At 39.5% G+C, this 20,507-nt stretch overlaps 1 protein-coding gene across 2 annotated transcripts in view; it reads left to right on the top strand.

Moving 5' to 3' along the window:
* Nucleotides 1–697: 697 nt before the first annotated feature.
* Nucleotides 698–20,507, top strand: part of macrod2 (mono-ADP ribosylhydrolase 2) — a 395,447-nt gene continuing 375,637 nt past the window's right edge. The window contains exons 1-3 of one of the 2 annotated variants that reach the window (XM_069145006.1): nucleotides 698–928; nucleotides 4,516–4,617; nucleotides 6,566–6,661. In XM_069145006.1, the coding sequence (XP_069001107.1) occupies nucleotides 892–928; nucleotides 4,516–4,617; nucleotides 6,566–6,661 (235 nt within the window). In that variant the 5' untranslated portion in view covers nucleotides 698–891. The remainder of the gene's footprint in view (nucleotides 929–4,515; nucleotides 4,618–6,565; nucleotides 6,662–20,507) is intronic. The other variant, XM_069145005.1, reaches the window with a different exon arrangement.

Genomic DNA, 20,507 nt, shown 5'->3' with positions numbered 1-20,507 from the left:
TAAAGTCACATAAAAAAACATTTCTCAGATAGAAGTAGCCAAGATTTAATCAGAACTGTCTGTTTGTTGTTAAGATCTTCATCACACATGGTCAAAGTGAGGCAGGATTAGTTTCTCCATCTGGACACTATTTTACCACGAGTGATAAAGGGAAAATTTTGTTGTTATGATCAGTCGAAAAGAGGTGCTATTACGAGCAACAACTCTTTCTTAAATAAAATTAAGTCCATTGTATTTTATTTTCAGGTTTTAATGACAGGAATATTCAAAGGAATGACATTTAAGTAGATTAATATGACTATTTTTCCAAAATAATATCAGCCTTACTACAGTTATAGATTTGCTTCCAACACTTGTCTCTACGGTAGGATCAAAATTTAACTCAAAATTTTGCAGAACACGCTGTCATATATTAATACAAATAAACCAATTAAAAACGTATTTCTTTTTAAAGAGACAGCGCTGTTTCTAGCATTGACTCCAAGTGGATTGGGCTCTGTGGAGGTTGCACTCCTTTCCACCCAGCCTTAGTAGTCCTACCGCCTCACTCACCAGGAGGAAGAACCGCCGGAAACAACCTACCTTGCCTCCACAGTGCGTCAACCTCATCTGATTGACGCATCAACTGGACCAATCGCGCGCCGTCTTCCTGGTTTTTTAACACCCAGTCAAAACCCCAGAATCCGTACACATAATTTACGGCGCCATCACGGTAGGTTGAGCCGCCTGAGGTCCATAGAAATTTGACAGCTTCACAGGTGAGACAATCGTGCAGAGGCTGTTTCACTTGAGCTTTCAGTTTTTTTTTTGTTTCCCGGAACTCTATTCACTGTGAGCCTGGGGTTGCCACAGTCAAAAAACAACCATTCGAAGTCTCATCATTCCGGCAGCATGAGCAAAAAGAAAAAGGACTGGAAGACTGAGAAAGGTAAGGCTTGTTTTGGAGGAGGGATGAGGCTATCATCATCATCATCATCATCTCCATGGCAGACCGCATGATTTCTAACCGTGGCAGAAGACTGACACGCGCTCTTCCCGTCTTCTTTCCGACTATTCCCGCGCGGCGGCCGTGCAGATGTTTTCATGATGTTGCGCCTTTGTTGCGCCGCCGTAATATTTGATATTCGCAGCAGCACTCTTCACACTGTGCTCTCTGCCTGCTTATTAGCTTACATTTAAGGTGCCCCCCCCCCTGTCCGTATTTACCTGTCGGAGTATCCTTCCTTCCACCTGTGTGATGCACCACCACCACCACCACCAGCTCACCGAGTCGCAAACACACCCCCCCGTGCAACTAATTGTACCTGGATTCAACCAGGAGTCACCCTTCAGTGGAGCAGACACAGTCCAATAGATTACGTGACTATCTTTCGTCTGTTGAAGTGAAAGCAGCGTGTTGACAAACTTGCTTTCGCTTTTGGTTTCGGAGACATGTGGCCGACGGGAAGGGGCACAAACTGTATTCCCTCACTTGTTATGTTCGCAGGTACAGTCAAGTGCTTGAAGTGGAGAGGAAAAAAAAAAAAAAAAACAACAACAACAAAAAAACGCACAAGGGCTTTGACTTTTCAAATTCCAAGGTACACCACAGAGTTAGATGTAGAAGTGCTGGCAGTACTGTGTACTGGTGTGCGCGGCCCACTTTGAATACTGGCTGCAGCACAGGTGTAATTCATCTCATTAGAATAAGTGATGGCTGTTGAATGTCTGCCAGCTTGTTCTTTTATATTACTGAGTGAGCATTTAAAAAAAAAAAAAACCCTGCAAACACCGAATGGAGCAGAGCCATCATTAAAGGAAAAATGTGCTGTCCACTCAGTGTAGTCAATTGAAGCATTAAGTTCTTCAGTGTGCGCTATACCAAGAAAGCAGCGTTTTTCCTTCTGCTAACAGAGCTGTGCCAGCATTTCCTACATGTACCAGGATGCATTGCGTGCGAGCATCTGATGCTTCTCTTAGACAAGTGTCTCCCCTCGTAGCACCCACTCAACAGAAAACCAATAAGTGGCCAGATGTTGCTGTTTGCATTGCGCAAAAAGACAGAAGAGAGTGTGTCTGTTCATCAGGACACCACTAGTACTTATTATATACAGTAACTTTAGCATCTGTTGTAAATGCAAACAACAACATTTTGAGAAAAATGCTTGTCCAACATTTCCATGTATCATTTCCCTTCAGTTTTACTTGTATTGTGCCACATCACATAAAAAGTGGCACATTATATTTTTAAGTATATTTCTCACACCCGTAGGTCTCCCTTTTGACATGTCGAAATGTTGTTTGTTTGGTGTTTACAGTACTTGATAACAGAAATGATTCAATTGTAATCATCTACATATCAAATTGTTTTAAATCATTTTCCATCTCTGACTGTGTGTTTCGCTCATTTAACAAATGAACCAAGAATTGTTGTTGTTGCAATCACTGTTAATTATTTGTGGCGAGTTCTCGATTTGGACGGTATCGTGTGTTTTATTTTTGATGCAAGTCAGTCATTGTCTTTGAATGTTTGGCAGTATTTTTGTGTGGTTTTTAAAATTCTGCAGGTAGCTGCACAGGATGAACATCAAAGTAAATCACAGCTTCATATTCCGAACATATATCTCTCTAAATTCAAATTGATTTAAGAAAAGATCAAGGTACGTCACAATATGAAATAAATTGTGAATTTTTAATAGTTGTTTCTAAATAGTGGTTTGGCCCAGGGCTAGTCTGTAGGCTGGGTGAAATTGTAATATCTAGTAACACCAAAGATAAATTGTTGTAAGTCATGTTGACACCTGTGGTAGGTGCAGAATTGAGCCAGACTATACGGAAGTTGGAGAACTGTGTGAAACTGAACTGTGTGAAACAAAATGAACAATATAAGGGAAAATCTGACAATCACAACTCGTTTTGTTTTGTTATCACTAGAATTTAGTTCAGGGATGTCTGCAGCATTACGGTGACTGGCCTTGCCATCCAGAACTCATCAAGTTAAGTAGGAAAATCAATTGAGGTCTATGGGCATCTCCATACAACATAAAGTACATTTAGAGCCCATCCTGCTCTCGTGGCAGCTAAGCTAAGCTTTGGGATTCTCCAATGCCTAAAAGTTCAGCAGGGTGACGAAGCACTTTAGCGTTATTCAGAGAGCTTTGCTGTGTTCAACCTCAAAACTGCCTTTTTTATTCATTCATGTAGAATAATAGCAGCTTTGGGACGAACACAAGTGGGCAAGAGGGAGAGAAAATACACCGGGGATGCAACACTGCAGTAATACCTCTAATGTACGTCTGACCTCCTGTTGGAGCTTGCCAAAAGATGACCGAAGGAACCTTGTATTTCTTACCAAAATATAATCAGCCCCTTACTGCCTTAATATCTTTAAAAAAAAAAATAGGACAGAGCTCCTATTATACAGGGTGTTGTTGCTTTTGTGTCATATCACATCCAGTTTATTGAAACTGCTTTACAGAGGGAGTGTTTTGAAGTCCGCGCTGCTCTACGTACACCGGGGTATTTATCTGGCAACGATTTCACGGTGAAGCACATCATTAGGATGAAGCTTATTTTGCAGAACAGCTCAGTGCCATCTGAAAAAACAATTGCAAGTCGATGCACTTTTGCAGTCAGTGGAGATGAATACAAGGACGTAATGCTGTGAGGATTAAAGAGTGATGCAGCAGTGCAGAGGTTAAGTAGCAGCTGTTTGATATCAGACAATAATATTTGAGTTTGATGTCAAACCAAACAAATTAATATCGCAGAAGCGTTTCACTTCCTGCACACTAATTAGGTAACTCGACGAGTGTAGGCAGTTGTGAGAAAATAAGTTCTCTGTGCAGAGTAGTTTGGATCACAAGTGCACAACAAGCAGTTGTTCATTGTGTGATTTCAAACAACTTGTTTATGTTGTTTACCAAACTTTTAAGTGACTTTGTGCAGAAGCAGAGGACAAAAAAACAGGAGTAGTTGAAGTGTGTTGGAGAAAGACTCGGAAATCCCACCAGCTCAAGTGATGCTCCTTCATTACTGATCCTACTCTTTGACCCTGCCAGCCAAAAGAAGGCTTAATTACATGAAGCAGGATGACATTATTCAGAATCACATTAGTAAGGATCACACTTTCATAAAGTAAATTTAGAAAGCCAGGCAGGGCTGGAGCAGAGCATGACTGATGATGATGGCCCCGCCAGCTTAGTGCTGAAGGAGGATTCAACCAAACTTCAATGAGGGCAAGAGCTGTAACTATTGCTGGTGTGGATGGGGGTCAGTTAAAGTAAAAGGAGGGCACGGGGGGACAGTTTAGTTCGACAGTAAGAAAAGAAAAGAAATAGATTAGTCGGTTAACGGAGCTTGAAATGAAAGTGACACCTGTGCAGCTCTTACTGGACATGAATGTTACAATCATTATTATGTGTCTGTGCCAGCATCATCCTTATTTCCCTCTTTTTTTTTCTTTTTTCTTTCTATCTTCTATTCAATAGAACTAGCTTTGTTTTCTCTAAAATGTATGGTTGCTTTCCTCCACAGAGAGACTGCTCCGTCTCGATCGAGAGGAGAGGCGCAAGGAGTATCGTCGTCAAGATTTTATATCTCTGGACAACATCTCAACCTGGAGAGAGGAAAATAGATGTAAGAGAGATGGCTTATTGTTTTAGACGCTGAATGTTTTACAAGTTGGGTTATGATAAACTTATTATGACCACATTATGGTAAAGTTTACTCAGACCAGCAAGAAGGCAGAAGTGTTTTGTGTAAATAAAGCAGAGCTTTCTTAAATGGGTAAGAGATTATTCTCTTATTTGCACCAGAAATGAAGCAGTGAACACAAAATGTTGGTAGAGTGTGACAGGGCAGGATTATCCACCCATTTAGTTCAGCACAAGTACACAACTATCATACAGGAATTTAGTGGAATCTAATCATCCTTTTTTTTTTTTTTAATTAACTCAACAGAAATATTTAGGGTCATTATAATTTCTTTATTCAACTTAAAATGTATGGGTTTATGTTTTTTTTTTTTACCATTTCAAAACTTATAATGATGATTTGTTCTGTCATTTTGAAATAATGAGTTGGAATGAATTTCTGAGTTTCACTCAACTCCCTAAATCTTTTAAAGAAACAAAACAAGTAGACTTCCCCGCAGGCCTTGTTTGGAAGTAAAAACAGATTAATCTTTTTTTGTAGTTTAGAGGAACAGACAGGATGGAAACTCACTGCCTGTCTATAATGCATCTGTTAAATAAAATTTTGATTTGTTTCTTTTTATAATACTGGTAGCAGTCTTAACCATGATGCAGGTTGGTATTAAATTTATACTCCCTTTTAACCAATTAAATCTCTGGGAGCAAATTAATACTTCATCTTTGCAATGACTCTGACTCCACAGGGGCTGCAGCTGTAACCTCTACCTACAGTATATTTTCTTATTTTAATGAGTTCAAACTTTAAGATAGACTTTATGCTGCAAGCCAACTTGGTTATGTTAAAATGCTTGTTGAAGTTCTAAGAGATACCAAATGATTTCTGTGAATTCAAGTCAAATAAGGTGACAGCTGACCATTTTGATAAAGCGTGAATAGATTTGCCAGTTCAAACAATAACCGAAGTAGCTGAATAAATCACACACACACTAGGACAAGGGTTCACACTACATACTACATTTGATCAAGATAACATGAGGTGTTAGCACAAATTGTATTTTTATTTAACACAACAAAGTTTTAAGGTTATTCATCTGCCCCACGAGTTATATTTTACAGTTTATAGCAAAACTACATGTGAAATTCTGTGTCGTTAGGCAAAAAGAACATATTACTTAACAGCATGTCAAGTCATTTCATTGTCAAAGGAATTCAAAACAAGCCCGCTCTTGCTTCTAAAAATGCTATTTAAAATTATTCTTAAGATAAAACAAAAACTGATATTTTTTATATTCCCTGGCTCGCTAAAGATAAACAGTATCAAGGACATTAGTTAGATTAGACAGGTTTACTGTAACTCAGGGGACCTACAGTCTAATTTTAGGTTGATGAAATAAAAATTAACATTTACCACAAAAACACATTTCTGAAACAATTGTTGTTTGTAAAAATATACAGAAAGACTGCACATACTGTATATGCTGTATTTGCCCATATGCAGCTACTTGGATAGAACCTATAGTGTTATTCTGAGGCTACAACGAGGTTATTGTGTATTTGATTAATATGAACTTTTAGAAAAATATTCAATTAGTGACTTTTTCTTAAATTTGTTTTTGTAATGCATATAACAGAATTTTGATGATTGCCTTTCAATTACAGGATTCAAAAGAAATATGCTTTGAATGATACATTTTTTAAGAACAGCTTAAAGCTTGTGTATCCAAATCTGAATTAATGACTTGGGTTGTTATAAAGGAGGGCATGTATAAAAACAAAAAGTCTTACTTTAGTTCCATAAATCCAAAAAGTAACTCCTGCGTTTCATCGACAAGTATACCCCTCAAAGTATTGAAGAATATAAAAAACAAATAACGTGACATTGCTGTATTTTCATGTTCTTCAAATAATGCAAAACATTGTCTATATTTCAGCCAATGACGAAGAAGGTGGCGGAGGGCTGAGTGATAAAGTGTCTCTCTACAAAGGAGACATTACTGTGTTGGAGTTGGACGCCATCGTCAATGCCGGTAGGCACTCTGATCTTTTTGCACTGTTTGGTGGTGTTTGATGCTTGAGGACAGCTCAGCTCTTAGACTGTCCTTGGCTGCCCCCTGCTGTTAAGATTCAGGAAGTACTTGTTCTTGAAGCATTGCACAAGTGCCGAGTATGACGGAGACAAATGTTAAACTAGACATCTGCTGTCATTGATGTGACCTCCCTCTGGCTGATATACATCACTGTTTAGATTGAAATTCCAGCTCTTTGTCCGACCTCGAGTCAGTGAAACATGAGCTTCATCACCAAATTGCTCTTGATGTGGTTACTCTTGTTTGTAATTAATGTGTTGTGTTTGCCTCAGTGTTTATTAAGCGCTGCTGTTGGGTAAAACTTGGAACAGATCTGTTATTGTGAGTAAAAGCGAGGATGGCGAAGCAGACAGGGTTAGCAGGAACGCTTTTTTTTTTTTTTTTTCCAGGGTTGCACCACTGTTATGTAATTTTCTGCAGTGTGCTCACAACCTACACGCACAGTTCGAGGTGCTAAAGGATTGCGTTACCTGTTGCTTCTACAGCTGATCAAGAGGAACATTTTGCAGCTATAAAGATTACGTTGGCACAGCATGACTGTGAGGCAGCAGTATATTAACATGGTCTAAACTCACTTCCTGCAGGTTTGCTTTCGTACTTTTCCTTCCTCATGCAGTATTTGCGAACACATTTGCGCATTACAGTCTAGTAAGCAGTGTGAGTCTTCTGTGAAATGAATTCTCTATAATTTATGCAAAATTAATAGATGTGAAAAACAGACTGCTCAGTTGGTTAAGTCTAATGAATTTAATCTATTATGTAAATATCAATCCTGATGAGGATCAGGTAACATGGCATCCTGAATCATCAGCATCACGTAAAGACAAAGACGGCACACCTGACACACACCTGTAATGACAGTTGTCCGGCTTTATCAACATGTTGACCTTTACAAATGGAACACCTTAGTGGTTATTTATGCAATTCAAGCAGTTTGTTGTTGTTGTAGTACCTGCCACACGTCTGAAGTGCAATGCTGTCTGCTATTTAAATATAAACTCTATATAGATTGAAGTAGGAGCACATACTATTGTTGTAGTATGTACTCCTATATAGGCAGTGTGAATCCCTCTTTTACCCCGTTTTATTACAGTCCTGTTTTAAAGTCTGCGTCCTTTAAACATCCTACAAAATGAAGGTTAATGTGGGGGATAAAGTGAGCAGTGTCTCTCTGGTATATGAGAATGAATATACTGTTCAGGAGGGAACATTGCAGGTTTTTGTTTGAAACTGTTGAATGCTATTGTAGCACGGACAAGCACTTTACTTCATCAGTTAATGCTGCCAAACGCCCGGGCTCTGATTGAGCTACATGTTGGCCGGGAGGCAATTTGTTCTGTTTAGCAGGCTGTCAGCGGGGCTGAAAGGTTGAAGGAATTGCTGAAGCATTTTCAAATTTTTAGAAGGTCTCAACATTTGGCCCTGTGCTACTCTATTCATACTGCCAGACCAGTTGTCTTTGTACAGGTGGTGGGACTGATAAGAACATATAGTGGTGGACTTTGTTGTCCTGTTTTGTTTACTCACCGTGTCAGCTCTGCACAGTCGTATGTTGTGAATGTACATTTTAATGTGAATATAATGTTCCAGGCCATGTTTTTTGTCACTGGACACAAAAGAATCTGCAGTACGGCATTATCTTATATGAATAGTGCTTACAAACTATTTATTGGTTAAATAGGGTCTCGTGGCTGTAGTGGCTGTTGTCCAAATCTTGGTGAGTAACACAATTCTGAGCAAACATTGCGGATGTTGGGCAATGCACATTGATAAGATCTTTGGATAGCTTGTTCAACTTCTTGCCTTTCATCTATTCACTGCCTCCAATCTCTTGCCTGCAGTACTTCCATTTTCTCATGCTGTTTTTCATTGAGGCTTGGCACCAGCAGACTGCTGTGTATGAACTATGGGACTTTTTGAACACTGTGAAAGTATTAGTGGAAAGCTTAATAAACTGTTGGAACGTCTTTTTCTCGGGAGTCAAACATGAAGTGCAGAAATGGTCATTGTGCAAACCCTAGGTCAATTTGAAGGAAAATATCTCCCCTTCTTCACATATTTTGTCGAGTTACTATACTTATTATGCCCGTCTTGTGCTCAGTTCATATTAACTGAATTATCACTCCAGAAACACGTTGTTTGTATAACACTGGACTCGCCTACCTGCTGCCTGAGTGAGGTCAGTTTGGTCTTGTAGATGATATATTGATATGATTACACTGGGCTGCAATGCGAGATGAAATATTTACATTTTGGAAAGTATGCATTATGACAGCTTGTTATTTATCATGGCACTGCTTACATGTTTCTTTCATATATTTAAGACTGCATCAGCATTATGTTCTCCAAGTGCATAAACTGTAGCTCACTGACATGAACAGTGACATCAAAGTGTCCGATTTTCAGGAAGTAAGAATCACTACAGCGTGAGTAGTTTGTCTGAAGCTGGAAGTTTTTAATCTCAGTGTAACATTTTGAATGCATTTTATGTGCCTAATACACTGAGCGTTTGTGCAAAAAGGTTTTGTCATGACAGCAGTAATGTGTGGGTTGTAAAGGAGAAATGTCCAGCTTGGCTCTGCTGTTATGGTTTCTGCCTATAGCTTTAAGAGGGTGTCAAGTTGCTTTATGTCCTCCATTAAAATTTAATTATTGGGCTCATTGAGTTTTTAATTCTTCCTTAATTCTGTTTGGCTGGAGGTTGCATGGGATGTGCTCAAACTGTCACCTGGATGAGAGCCTGGAGAGAACAGGACAGGAGGGGCCGTGGTGCCGATCGGTGAAGTGCAGGTTGAGAAAGCAGGATGGCCGTATCGTGACAAGGTCGCTTGGGCTGCATCATCCAGTCCCAGCAGATGGCCCAACTGAGCCTCATTTTATAGAATGAGCCTACAATGGTCTGCATAAAATGCTGTTCGAGCCATACTCGTGCTTCTAGTAACCTCTTCCTTCTGTTTTTAAATGGTGACAATGACAGGGAGGCACACTGACATGGATCAAATTATTGGCACTCTTGGGACTTATCTTCTCTGACATAAATTGAAAATGACAAAAGTAATTGGCATCCAGTATCTCCATTCCATTTTTGAATGAACACTTTGCTTTGAATTTCCATGTGAAAATTATTTAAAAAATTGCAAGAAATGAAAATGGCAGTTACAAAAATATTGGAGCCTAAAATGTAATATTCAGATTCTTTGCTTTGTTTTGGGTCATTATCCTTTTGGAGAAGGCATGACCTGTTACTGAGTCAGAGCTCGCTGTCACTGGGCCGTATGTTTGCTGCCAGGATGCCTTGATAATTTTCCTTTTTATTGGGACCTTCACAGATTCTTCATTCTGGCGCCGGGGGCCAGATTCAAGCAGAACATGAGAGTGTTTTACAGTGGGGGTGGATTTCTTTTCTTCAAAAGCCCAATATTTTCTTTTGTGAACATTTAAGCTTATAATTTTGTTTCATCTGTCTGAAGGACACATTTTCTCAGACCCATTGTGGCTTGTCAACATGCATTTAGATTTTTTTTTTTTTTTTTTTTTTAATGTTCTTCCATGGAGCCCACTTTAATTCAGAAATCATTGTACGGTGTAACATGACACCTTTATATGATTTTGGAGGTCAGCTAGTACGTGTTTTTAAAGTTTTCAAATGAACTAGGATTTGGCCATGGTCCATGGACCTTAAACTTTTTCTTTTTTTGTTTTTGATTTTGTTGTTTACCTTGACCATGCTGGCAAGTATTTTCTTCTCATCTCCTCAAACTCTTTTCTTTTTTTTTTCTCTTGCACATGTTCAAGGTCATGTTGGTGTGCGCAGTAAAAGAGTACAGTGATTACTGTTCTTCATTTAGGTAGGCTGAATGACTAATTATTGGACTGAAGACTACTGTGATATTAATTGAGGAAAAAGGTCTGCTTCATATATCGCTACAATTCACTTGCAGTATTCATCACCACTTTTAGAGGGGTTTAGAAGCTGTTTGTGGAATAAGCAAAAATTCAACTCTTTCACAGCTTTATTTGTTTTATTTTCTGACAAACCAAAGGCATGCAGATATGCATGACAAAAAAAAGCTTTTAATTTAGACTCTTCACGGAGAATCAAGATGTCTTTCAATGAGATATGGGTACAGATACCAACACTTTCAGCCATGTATTACACACTTCCCAAAATCTGGATCTCGTTTTTTACTCTGCACATTTTCTAGATTACATCCTAACAGTGCAGATTCTTTCATCCTTTATTTTGAGTCCATAAGTATAAAAGACTTCCTGCCCACATTTTCATAACGGGCATTTTTCTCCTTTTCATAATAGCTGGAGTATGTTAAGTAAGTCACCAACGATACTGCCATTTACTGTCATTTTGATAAAACCCTGCAATTTCTCTGAATGCAATTCATCCACTCTGGCAGACCATGTCTTTGGCATATATAGGCTATTTCGATTGGTACCGGACAATGACAGATGAAGAGAGGAGACCATCACAGTTAATCAAGGCATCTTTCAATGAAAATTAGAGGGTTCACTAAAAGTTGAAAGGATGCTCAAAGTAGGTTTTAAAATTATTATATATCATTGCTGTTGCTTTTACATGGCAAACAGAAGATAATGTCTTCCATTTTTTTCTCCTTGTCTTTTTGCATGGAGTTCATGTGAGTGTCACCATCCCTCACAGATCAGGGTGAGGTTGTGGAGATAGCAGTGTGAAGTGGAGAGGACAACTCTTATCGTGATGACTGTGGTAATTATGCGCAGGGTTTGACGCCTCATCCATTATCTGTTGTAAACCTTTCCCATCTTTCTGTATTAGATCATTTTTACCGAAGCCAATTTAGTGTGCCCAAGGAATCTGGTTATGAATGCTATAAAGAACCCACAGAGGCTGAGATGAGATCAAGAAATTAATTTGGTATTCGGTGGTATGGGCCCACAGTCATCACAGGCTTGATGAGCAGTGACCCTCGGAGGGCAGAATGCCATGATCCAGCCGAGATTACCTTTTGTATTTTATTAGATATGCAGTCGATTCAAACAGTGTTTGCCTGCGAGGTTGTTTGGCACAAAGGCAGCATTGTTTACTTTCATGGTCTTTCATATATAATGTATAGAACAGAATCCTACATGTCAATGTACCATGTCTGGTCAATACTGAATAGAAGACAATGTTATTATGTGGTCAAAGCAGGCTAACGTGGAGCTGCAGCTGTTTATTTAAACCACTAGTGTGAAACCAGAATATGACATGGATGTTTAGGTCAAATTTGGACAAAAAAACACAAGCAAAATGAAAAACAGTGAAATTTGCTAAATTGGATTCACCTGACATTATTTATGTGTTTTGAAAAACAAGAACTACAGCTGAGTTTTTGGAGGTTGAGAAAAGTCCACAGTGGTTCAAGTTCATCTTTCCTCACTTATTGAAAACCTCCATAATTGTGGCAGCACAGCAACAGTGCAAGATAATGGTGTGTGTAATGTCCAGAGAATATTATGTGCTTCTCTGAGTCACAAGCCTTAATGGAGAGCACTGCCTTATTTATTAGGGAATGACTCTCTGAGTGCTTTGATAATATTTTAGCCTGCATAGCAGAAGGCTTTCCAGAATGAGAAGTAGATGTGGCATTTTTATTCTCTTGCTCTGGGTCTATAGACAGTCTCTAAAATGACAAGACTTTTCATTGTTGCTCCTCCCATCTTCACGGTGCTTTTAGAGGCATGGTTGTAATGTGCTGTATGATGACATATTCTCTTTTTCCACTATATGAAATGGATTTGCTATACAAACCCTTATTTTATTGCATCTGTCAAAAATGTTGCTGGGACTACGTTACTGTTATGGGATGGGGGAATTTTATTCCTTTCCAATAAGCCCATGCTGACTAAAATCTGACTATGGCATGACAGATCAAACAGTGGTGTCACATTTACAATTCACTTTTTACTTTTCCATTCTTTCCGTTCCAAAGTGAATGACGAAGCCTTTGGCATCTGGTTTTGCTTCCTACTGTTAAGGGATCTTGTCAGCGTCGACTCTTCATTAGATTTTCTGTCAGGCCATGGATGTGCTGCACAACACTCCCAGCCCCCCGGAGAGAGAGGCTCGATGGGCCTATCTGTCTCTCTGCAGATTCACACCGTGTGCCGTAACCTCCCTGAGTGATGCAGCCATGCTCCCAGCAATATTGCTGCAATTCAGGGCCTCTCACTCCCTCTTTGTTCTTTATTTTACTCCGCTGTCAGTTTTATACATGCAAGTGCACGCACACACACGCATACACGCATAGCCATCTTTCAATCACCACAAAGGACTTTACATTGCCTTACATTCAATTTCCTGACTTGTACCTCAACCCAAACCATAATCACTACCACTAATCTTTACCCTTACCTAAAGTCATAATAAAATGTAATGACTTCTGTTATGGGGACTCGCTTAAGGGAGGCCATTTCTCTCTGAGTAAACACATTAATGCTCCCACAACAACCACACACGCAAAGTACATTTGGAGCCATGGCAGAGGACTGGTAACTTCTTGAACAAACTTGTGATTGTTGCACTGTCACACGAAGAATGAAAACCAATGCCCCTGGCTGAGAGAACTTGCTGCTCTGATGAACAGCGAAATGACTCCAGTGAGTGGGTTGCATTGGGCCCTGCACTAAAAGGTCCAGTTAATCGTATCACCTGTGAGAGAGGTTCAGCACAAGGACAGGGTTTTCCCTGCCATCACTTTGTACATGTGAGCTGAGGTGACAAACCAGCTGGCGAGCTTCTCCTTATTCTGATTTCAGCTTGATTTCTCCCTGCCCTGTATCCAGTGAGCAGCCCTGCCTCTGGGTTTGGTCAATATCAAAGTTGTTTACCTAATCTCTGTGTGCTAACATGGCCAAATAGAAATAATTTTTCATGAGGTTTCCCTAATGGGAAGTAATCATGGGAATCTGGGCTGTCAGTGAGTGTCCGTCTGGCACTTAGAGAATTGTCTGCAATTGCTTGGACTGCTAATGGTCTATGACCGTATTGAGTGTTTGAGAGAACGAGCCTGCGCTTCTCTCCCTGTGTGACCCAGCCCACATCCTCTCCCTCTCCAACACTAATACACACTTGAAAACATAGATCACTCTCACACTCTCACACACTCACACACACACAAAGTGAAGGCCCTGAAACCGAGTCTGTGTCTTTAGAGACAGTTGCCAGTGTTCATGAAGAGACCTGTCATTCAGGTCAGGTCCTCACTTGTCTCCCCAATGGACAGACAACTTAAGTCATTGTTGTCAAGGTCAGTACGTCGCTGTTTGCATCCCTGTTTTTCTTCCTGGCCCCTTGCGTCTGTTTCACTGGCCCCTCCCCGTCCTGAAACAAACATTTCAAAACATCCTGCCTTATGCTGCACAAACGCCAGATCCCATCCATCAGGCCCGTGAGCAAGCGAGAGGGTCTTCAGATGGGAGCATAAGGAGAGTCTCTCACTACCTTCTGTTTCTTTTTTCTTGTGTCACACAGAAGTTGAGGATCTTTTAAACATAGTACTATCTTAGAGGGCATTTCTAGAACATGGCAAGAAAAGTAAGTAGTAAAAAAAGACTGATTTTTGAGTTATTTTTATTTAATGAAGAAAATTTACTCTCATAAGTATTTTAGTGGTCCATGGATGGCCATAAATAAATAAGAAATTCTAGAAAAAACCAGGACAGCTTTTCAGAGCGGGTACTTGGAGATTACAAAATGACTCGCATCCTTCATCTACGTGTACAGTGTGAGAAGACCTGCCTGCGAGTGTATGCGTGTGTGGTGATGGTCTGAGCCTCACTGGCAGATGAATAATTATTTTCCAGTATAAAGCAATCCCTGCTTTATACTGGAAAATATTTATTAATCTGCAAGTTTGTACATTGCCGACAGATCCCAGAAGAATGGATTCACAGTTTGTACATTTATTGACCTGTAGGGGGCACTGTGGCTCCATTTAAGTATCAGCGACATCCCTGATAGCAGCGCAAGTGAGAGAAGTGGGATGACTGAGCTGGTTCTGCACTTCAGATGGATAAATCCCCTTTTTCTGATTTCCCTTCACAGATATTTCTTTAGAAATGTTTGTGGTGACAACTGGAAATTTTCAGCATCTGCTTCTCCAGTAGCCTTGGAAAATGTCCAATATTGGGTTGTTTTTGGAAACAGAAACACATTTCTGGAGCTAAATGAAACACTTTACAAAAACAGAGATGCTGAATTTGGAGCTTATTACAAGTCTTCAGCTGTTCTACTATATTACCATTGAAGAAGTGAGTGTGGCTTTACACTTGTGGTAGAGATGGGGAGATACTGCATGTGTGTAGTTATGTGCACAAAAGAGGGGGTGAGGTCTTTTATCTATAAGAGAATGTGGGGAGATGCTTGGTGAGAATATCTCTTCACTGGTGGAGTAAAACGGGGTTGAGAGGAGTGTCTGAGAAATCAACCCCTGACTGCTGACGGTTTCTCTGCACAATCCCCAGGCAGTGTGGTCTGCATTGTCATCAGCAGGCAATTCACTGGTCTTCACAATGCCCCTCTTTGAACATCAGTTCATTCTCCCTGCCTCTGTTTTCCTCAGTTCTCTCATTTCAGTTTCAGTTTGTCTCAGTTAATCTCTAGTCCTGCAAATGCTGTAAGCCTCTGCAGAAACAAACAAATGCAAGCCATGTACACAGCGAGCCCAGGAAAAGTGTGCACCTTAGCAGAAATACTGATGAACTGCTTGGTTACAGGCCTGCAGTGGCAAGGTTTTCTATAATGGCTTTCTATGTATAATGGCTAGGTAATGGTAATGGTGCAGGTAATGAGCAACATAATGTTACAAGTAAGTAAAGGAATATAAAATACACATTTTGACGAGGGATGTAATCTTCCTTCACCAGACACTCCATTTGATCATTTTATGCTTCAGCTTCACTGTCCTGCTTCCCTCCGAGGAGAAGGCAGCGGTTCAAATACATTCATGTTGTACAGCATACTGTATGTAGTCACGTTGTAGCAGGAATAAAACAATCCAATGCAGCGTTACTGTGACTAAGTCTCAATCAAAATTCCACCTCAAACATCAGGGCTTTATGGAAATATGAAATTATGTCCTATCTACTATTTTTCTGTTTGCTAAACAGAAAAATCATTCCATATAAGAGGGCCTCTAAGCAACTGAAATGAAAGACTGAGGTTTTCAGAGTAGCTTTAAATGAGAATATAATTCCTCTAACCCAGGGCAGTTCATTCAATTTTTTTGAGCATGAACAAGTTTCTCTGAGGACCCAGGGGCCGTGTTCTTAAAAGTAGCTCTCAGTTGACCACTTTGAATGCATTTTAAAATAACTGTTGTTTCACTCAGAGTTATAAAAGTTTTAGCAGAGAGTAACTCTCAAAGGAGCATGGCACTGTTACATTTTCAGATGCTTGTTCTTAAGAAGTTTGCTTCCAACTGAGCTGTTACAGGAGGGAGTAAATACAAAGAGATGCGCTTTCTCTTCTTAAACACAAAATATTCTTCAGAAGAATATTAAAATGAGTTAGCTGGATGTATTTAATATTTCAGAAGTACACGTAATAATAATCATAATGCTAAGAATCCTTCTGTTGGTGTGGTTAGATTTATCTCTCTTGAAACTAAATGAAGCTAAATGTTTATTCAGCAACATCTTCTCCTCAATTATGTTCAAGGTTAATGAAGGAGTTTAACAGCTCAGTGTTCACCCAAAGTATTTGTGTTAGAGTTAATTTTGTTCAGCTGTCACCTGCAGGTTAATTTGCATCACTTGCCAATTTTAGGCTTTTCATAGGCAGCTGTCCCAACCACTGCTAATACTGCTAGTACTGCCACCACTGGAAAGCATTTTGTTGATGTATTTTATTGGCGTTTATGTTTCAGAATATGTTGTGCATAAATAGTTTTTTTTTTTCTTTTTTCTGCAGTATTTCACTTGTTGTCCACGTCTTATCACAAAAATTCACAAGTTACATCTTTTTGTTCGAAAAACTTCTTTACAATATTTACTGAAGAATCATGCATTCACACATGCAAATTAAATTGTTTTGGATGTTAGTTATGTTGAAAGAAAGAAATGACTATCGAATACTAATATAATGTCCTTAAATTACTTGTACTTATTTTGTAACATATGTAATTATATTATATATTTATAGTGGCTTCATTTTTACACATTAGGTAATAAACTGTCATCGTTACAGTGAGTGGCTGTTTTCAATAGGTCATTAGAGTACACATTAAACTGGACGTGCTGCAACTTTGACTGACATCCATCAGCAGTCTGTTAACATGTGATGCCCATCATGTTGGAGAAGTTTATGGTGTTTATAGTTTATTTTATTTTAGCCTCCTTATATCATGTTTCATAGCAGCATGTACCATGTGAGAGAACTTTTCCATTTTCTGTAAGGAACCTGGTTGCGAACAACAACAGCCTTTCCTTGATTAAAACAAATAAGATATACATTCAACACAACAATATTTTTTAAACCTTGAAAAAAAACAATAAATGTGAGATTAAATGTTGTTATTTTGGGAAAACAATCGGCCAGTGGCCAGTGAGAAAAAGCTCTTAACTCTGATGGATCTAACCTTAAAGAACATTGCTGAATGCTCTCTAATAGAAATTAGTCTGTCCTAAGGAAAATATGCTGACAGTCAGTGGCTATTATACATACAAATATATGTATATGGAAACAATTTCTCTTCATGTTTTAAAATGTTCCATTAATGGAAGCAATCACAGTCATTTCCAGAAAAAGAAAAGGATCATATCATAGCATTTTGGTTTGTCTTTAGCATAAGCCAGAAACACACGGTGGTGTGTTAAGGTGTTGAAAAACTCGTCTGATTGAAGTCATTGTGATGAACAGACCTGTGACGATTGTTTTAATTGAATATACCTTATCTATTGTCCAGTCCTAATGAAATACTTTCAGCAAATGCATTGAACTCCAGCAATCAGCAGCAACTCTCTGAGCTGCGTGGCTGCACAGTTGTTGCCGATGTGTATGATAATGAAGCACCGACTGGACGTCCTGATGAAATGAATTTCCCTTCTGTTGACACAAGTGATTGTGTGGTTACTGTAGGGCTCAGAGAATGTGGACTCATTATGTAAAAAGACCTTTATTCAGCCGACTGGTAATAGAAATGAGGCTAGGTTCTGGGGGCTATGATGAATGCTAAGCTTTTTGTGAAATGTCCGCAAGATATGATTTTATTAGGCATGATTGAGTTATTATTTAGAAAGGCCTTACAGCTTACAAGTCAGTGTTTGATGTAACTACGCTGCAAACAATGAGTACTAATGAACTCCATCAGTTTTCTAAAAGTGGAACCCATTTGAGTGCATTTATGACATGATCTCAACACTATTTACTGCAGACTGTGTTTGGAGACAGTTCTGTGTATCGCAGGATTTCTATTTCTTCACATGGTCCTTAAGAGACAGTTATTATGGTAACTAGGCCTTATATATATTGAACATTTTCCTTCAGATGCTTGACTTATCCCCAGAGGAACAAGGTGATTTTAGGTTGATCAAGAAGTTAAATTGGGTTTTATTTCCATACCAGAGTGCTGCATGGGAAAGGTTGAGAAGAGGCTGCAAAGAGAAGGCTTATGGCCTGAGTGGCAGTGAGCGCAGAGGTGGTTAATACTGCAGGGTTCAGAAGGGTTGCACATATAGAGTAGTTATAGACAGGCTGATGATTTGTTGTGATGTACACGAGGATAGCAGTGAGACCTGACTCAGAGGTTGTGCGACCTCAAACAAACTGCATTTGTTTAACCTCACTCAGCTGTGGAGCTATAATGGGATGATGGCTGCTGCCATTAGCATGATGAAATGGACAAATAAGTGACTTTAGTGAAACCCACTCAAGTAAGGGGCTGCAATTTGGCTGCCCTTTGATGCTTCAGTTGGCTATGGAAACAATTTTATCTCTTTTAATAGAATCTTAGTCCGCCCTCTCCACCCACAAACAAAGCAGATTAAAGGTTCCCAACAAGGCGAAGACTGCTGCGATGCGACTGAATTCCCAATACTGTGGGTGGCATTGGGGTCTTTGTCTGCTGTGTGTAGACACTGGTGAGAAACTCCCTGAACACAGATTCAACGCTCCAATTCTGCTCCATTGTGCTCTATTCGGTTTATTTAAGGAGGTTTCGGGTCTTGGATTTCTTTTACGATGGATACCCCACCAGGACAACAACAGGCACTTTATTGAAGTTATGGTAAAGGCCATAGATTAACTGGTTGAATGGAAGATATAAAGGTGGGAAGATGGCATTAGACATTAGATTCATACGCTTTATTATCTTGTCAGCAAAGCAGTGAACTCTCCCTGTACTATAAGCTATATCTAGGTTACCACATTATTGTGTTGTGCTTCGGCATGATGTTGAAGCTAATTATATCTTGAGTGGCTGAAATTCAGGCTGTTACAAATACAAATCAGCTTCTAAGCAGCTTCCTCATAGTCCTCTCTGATATGAGCGCTGAGGACCCTTTATCGTCTTTTTCTTGCCTCTTCTTCCACGAGCAGGTGTTGATTGATTTGTAAGCACGTCAGTCGGTGTGAATGAATGTGCAAGAGAGAAAAAAAAAAAAGAAGAGCTTGTGTTCATCCTATTCATGAGTTGTTTTCTTTTTCATTGGTTTTGGACAAACATGAAGACAAGGTGCAAAGACGCTGTATATTTCTAGGTATAATGAAAAGCTTCCAGGTGAGGGGAGAGACGAAAGAGAGGAGGAAGTTATGACTGACAGGAGACTCGGAGGACGACGTTGTGTGCTCTCAGCAGATTTTAGTGTTTCATGTTCGCTGGATAATCAGGCACCACATGGCTATCCTCCAGCCACTTCAGTCCCTGGGGCGCTGTGCCGTGTTGTGATGAAACGCATCACAGTTGATATAGCTGCGTTTATCATGTCATTGTGGATGTCTTTACAAGTGGTGGTAAACAAAAAGAGTACAAGTTAGTTGTATATTGTATGGCCAAAGAGTTAGAAAACTTTTCCCCAGTAGACTTAATAACCCCTTCAATGATGTATTATCTGTATAGAATAGAATAGAATACAAGTCCAAATAGACATTACAAGGCAAAAGCACAGATGGTCAGCATCATTGCCGACATATTTTTGCTTGTTAATTTAAGGGGAAATAAATGTGGCTTTTACAGTATACAGTGTACGCTGATTATTTAAGTATTATTTCTGACATTCAGAGGTATAGCTGCAGCTTAGTGAGATTTCTGAGAAATCACTGATATTTCCATCAGCTGCCAGGATTTCTAGCTTTTACAACTTAGCATCTCGCCCACAACAAAAAATTCACTGTTGGCATTTCAAGACTCCTCGTCTCTCCTGTTGCGTGATGAACGATTGACTGGCACCAGAAAAAACATTCAATCATGGTTAAAAAGTCTCGTAGTCGAGCCTAAAAGGAAAATGACTAAGCAGTTTTATTTTTCTAACATTTAGCATCGTGATATCAGGACATGTTTTTGTTGGTTCTCTGCTTTAATGACGTTTCTCGTTTGTTCCTGCTGTTCAATTGTGACTGTGGCTAAAGTAGGCCTGTCATGATTATTACACAGTTGCCCGATCACGTTTATTTGAATTGTTTCCATTTATTTGTACAAAATCAGCTGGAAGTAACTGACAGAAATGTAAAATTTCCGTTACCACATCGTTTTCCAGCGTTTAAGGTTTGACTGGTGCTCTTTTAACGACGACATCTCGTTGCGACCTCTTCTTT

This window comes from Embiotoca jacksoni, unplaced genomic scaffold (assembly GCF_022577435.1).
Source record: "Embiotoca jacksoni isolate LCO1_2020_lvr unplaced genomic scaffold, fEmbJac1.0.p SCAF_12, whole genome shotgun sequence".
NCBI lineage: Eukaryota > Metazoa > Chordata > Actinopteri > Embiotocidae > Embiotoca > Embiotoca jacksoni.
This window is presented reverse-complemented; position numbering and strand designations above follow the sequence as displayed.